At 28.5% G+C, this 3,857-nt stretch overlaps 1 protein-coding gene across 1 annotated transcript in view; it reads right to left on the bottom strand.

Annotated features, from left to right (window-relative positions):
* The window catches only part of LOC105621426 (vacuolar protein sorting-associated protein 41 homolog), a 19,282-nt gene extending 16,325 nt beyond the window's left edge, over window positions 1-2,957 (bottom strand). Inside the window, exons 1-5 of the mRNA XM_012202896.1 lie at window positions 2,937-2,957; window positions 2,468-2,608; window positions 1,357-1,636; window positions 1,011-1,209; window positions 678-832 (exon numbers count right to left, since the gene is read on the bottom strand). Coding sequence (XP_012058286.1) covers window positions 678-832; window positions 1,011-1,209; window positions 1,357-1,636; window positions 2,468-2,608; window positions 2,937-2,957 — 796 coding nt within the window. The remainder of the gene's footprint in view (window positions 1-677; window positions 833-1,010; window positions 1,210-1,356; window positions 1,637-2,467; window positions 2,609-2,936) is intronic.
* Between the last annotated feature and the right edge of the window lie 900 nt (window positions 2,958-3,857).

Below are 3,857 nucleotides of genomic sequence, written 5' to 3'. Positions count from 1 at the left end.
TATTATATATATATATATATATATATATATATATATATTTTTTTTTTTTAAGTGTTAAGAAGTCGCACATATGGAGGTACAATTGGAGTACAAAATCCATATTATTTCAAAATTGAATTTGATAATATGCTACTTTTTTCTTTTCATCATTTAAATTAATAATTAGGTTATTTGTGTTTAGAAAAATCTAGAAATATTTTGTTTTTAAAAATGTATTTTAAAACTATATTATAAAAATGGTCTATTTCTTTGTACGTAAAATTTATGTGTTGATAACAATTATTCATTCAATAGCAATAGCATTGTAAGGTTAAACACGAAAAGATAAATAAACTAAGACTGCGTTCAGAAATATACCGAATGTCTCCAAGTATTTATCCTTGTTTAACATTCAATGAATAACAATGATAGGATGACACTTGAAGATACTCGGTGTGCATTTTCGAATGCAATTCAAGTTTGTTTTATAAACACCGCAAATACAGACTGACTTAAATTTATGCTGACAAATGTATTCTATTTCTTTACAATGTATCGAAGCAAGATCACTCACAATTATGTATATCTCTAAGTATTTTGTTTATAATATACGTTTTTGCTAATTTAGTCTGGACTCATTCCAATATTTCCGCATTAAAAGGTATTTTAAAAAAGAATAAATACACTTTATTGATTACCTGGATCCACTACAAATTCGGGCAAATCTCGATTGACCATTTCTTGCATAGTACGTTTCCTAATATGACAGATGCGCACAATGTCTACCCATCCAATCAATAGTGTCTTATCGTCTGACCACTGCAAATTGCACCTATAATGTTCTGGTGATACTCTGCATGAAATAATATACAAAGCCCACATGAAATATATAAAATACTTTTATGTACTACGCTGAAGTACAAAATACAATAGTGTTATTCAAATACAAAATACAAAATACTGTTATTCAAATAAAAGTATTTCAAATGTCCAGCCCTGATATTGTATATACATTTTTCTGCGATGCTTACTCTGCAGTACAGGACCACTTGATGAGTCCTAATGAACATCTAGCATCAAGATCATAAACTCTCACACCAGTATCAGAAGCCCATGCAACAAAGTGACCGAACCATGCAACAGATCTGACTCCACCCTCTGCTTCACAAAGCACTGTTGGCTTCATCCTAGCCAGAAAAGTCTTTTCATAAAGAATTAACTTGTCATCGCCTAAGGGTTACAAATATTTATTTATTTATTAAAATTAAAGTTATATTTCAAAGTTAGTTAATAATTCAAAAATTAATTTTATTGTAAATTCCAAAAGATATCATATATGCTATAAAAATTTAAAAGATTAAAGAGAGAAGATTAAACCTGTAATAAATCTTCTGCCACTACCACTTTTATAATTTGGATCAATTGCTATACTCTTGACTAGTCTACCCATGCTCATATTATGATTGTTTTCTGTACTATACAGTCCATAAATAAAAACTTTTCCATCATCACTGCAAGAGGCGATAAAATCTCCATTATAGTCTATGGATATCTGATTGACCGCTACTGTATGTGCCTGTAGCATTTTAGATTTTATATTATTTCCTTGATGGTCTAAAAGATGGATCATTCCCCAATGTGATCCCAGACAAAGGAACTATACCAAAAGAATAAAATTAATTTTAAAAAATCAATATCCTTTTTATCCGTATCCATAAAGTTATAATAAGATAATTGTCGAGTTTAGTCTTCTTATCAATGATTAATAAAATTAAGATCATCACGCGTTTTTGCACGAAATGAAACGAATCTGGCAAAAAAAAGGTGTTGCTCAGTCCTACTGGTATCCTGAGGTATTAATCATTACAGTTGACGACTATTCAGTTTAGGAAATCTGTCGCATAGAAGAATATGAGAATTGAAAGGTTAGAAGAAGTATTTTTACTTCAATTACGCAAATTTCCTGCTTTAAAAACAAATTTTCTGCTTTAAAAGCACAAATTCTTTTAAAACTATAAATTCCCTGTTTTGTGTTTTAAAAACACAAATTATTTTTTATATAATTTTTGTTTTACAACAGAAAATTTGTCTTGGTTAGGTATGTGTCTGCTTTAAAAACAAATTCTCTATTGTAAAATCAAAAATTATATAGAAAATAATTTATGTTTCCAAAGTAGAAAATTTATATTTTTTAAGCAGAGAATTTGTTTTTAAAGTAAAGAATTTGTATTTATAAAACAGAGAATTTTTGTAACAATCTATATCATCAATGTGACAGATTTTCTAACCTGAATATCTATCAACTTTAACAATCAATATCTTGGTTCACAGGACACAGCAATTCTTTTCTCCAGATTCGTTCAAAATCTAATTTTGAATCTAATTTTATCAATATCGGAGGTAAGGAAACTAAGTTCAACTAATTACCATTAAAAAATTTAATATACTTAAAAATAAAAATTCTACATTACTCATAGATGATTCTTACTTTTGGATGTACAGCAATGCAGCTAGCTGCATCATTTTGCAGAATATGTTCCAAATCATTACGTATTCTAACATATTTTAATCTAGGTTCTGTCTCATCCATTTCTGAAGAGTCTGAATCTTCCTGATTATTCTGTTCATCCTATAATTATAATTTCCCATTAAAAACTATCAATTGTTCTATATATCAATTTCATTATTATTGTTTCTTCCTTATGTTAGATAAAAGATTAATAAGTAATAATGTTAATGTTAAAATAAATTCTAAAAAATTGTTAAAAACTAAAAAAAATAATTTGAGGAATGAATAAAGAAATTCACCATTTTAGAGATAATGTTAGAAAAAGTATTATATTACACTAAAATAAAAATACAAATAGTGTAAGTAATATAATAAGTACTCAACATAATGTAGTGATAAATATTGTGTGAGAATTAAAAAAAATTTAATAAATCGTGATGATACTCACTTTACTAGACGTAGATTCCATTTCTGCTTCTCGATCTTTGTAAACACAATATGACGAAATAAGTAGTACTGTCAAAATTTTTTTTTTGTAAAAAATTTTTTTGTCGATAAAAACCTCCGATTGGAAGCAAAATGTAGAGTCTTGTACCACTCCGCGTGGTACTTTAATAAATTTAACAAATTTAGTAAAAATAAAATAAGGCGAGGTTAATAGAAGTTTTTAGAATTGCTATTGCTGCTGCTGCTGCTTGTTTTAAGCCTAATCTACATTGGTCATAACGTAGACGTCGCAAGTCGCAGGTGCTCTACCAGAATCTAGAGTCCTATGCCCGTATTCATAGTGGCTGTTTTCCAACTAGGACACAGAGACTGTGTTCCACTGTAAAAGTACTTGTTGGAACGCAGTTTCATAGTGTAATACCAGAATGCATTGCAGTCTTCCATTCTATTCTTATAATTTATGATTTTTATTTAGACTTAAGTTATAATTTTTTCAAAATTGACGATTTTTGAAGATTTTATTGCAAAATAAGTACAGCTATCAAATAACTTTTTGAAAAGTTGATAACATTGACATATTTTACACACTCGTCCTTAGCTTTTTACTGTATCGAGCAGTGTAACACTGTTATAGTTGAAAACTTTGTGTAAGATACAGTGTTATCTGTGTACGTTGTTGGAAAACATCCAGTCAGACCTTGTACTTAGAACTTCCTTAAATTTATCTTTAGATGCTCAACAAGAAGAGAATTTAAGCCGGATCAGAATGTAAGAATCAACCAACTACAGTATATACGAATGACGGTGGAATGCTCGACTATAGTTGGTTCTTATATTCCGGTTTAAACTCTCGGTGGAAACTAGGCCCATGATATATATATATATATATATATATATATATATATATATATATATATATATA

This window comes from Atta cephalotes (genome assembly GCF_000143395.1).
Source record: "Atta cephalotes unplaced genomic scaffold scaffold00033, whole genome shotgun sequence".
Classification (NCBI taxonomy): Eukaryota; Metazoa; Arthropoda; class Insecta; order Hymenoptera; family Formicidae; genus Atta; species Atta cephalotes.
Note: the sequence above shows the minus strand (reverse complement) of the source record. Positions and strands in the feature narration are given on the sequence as shown.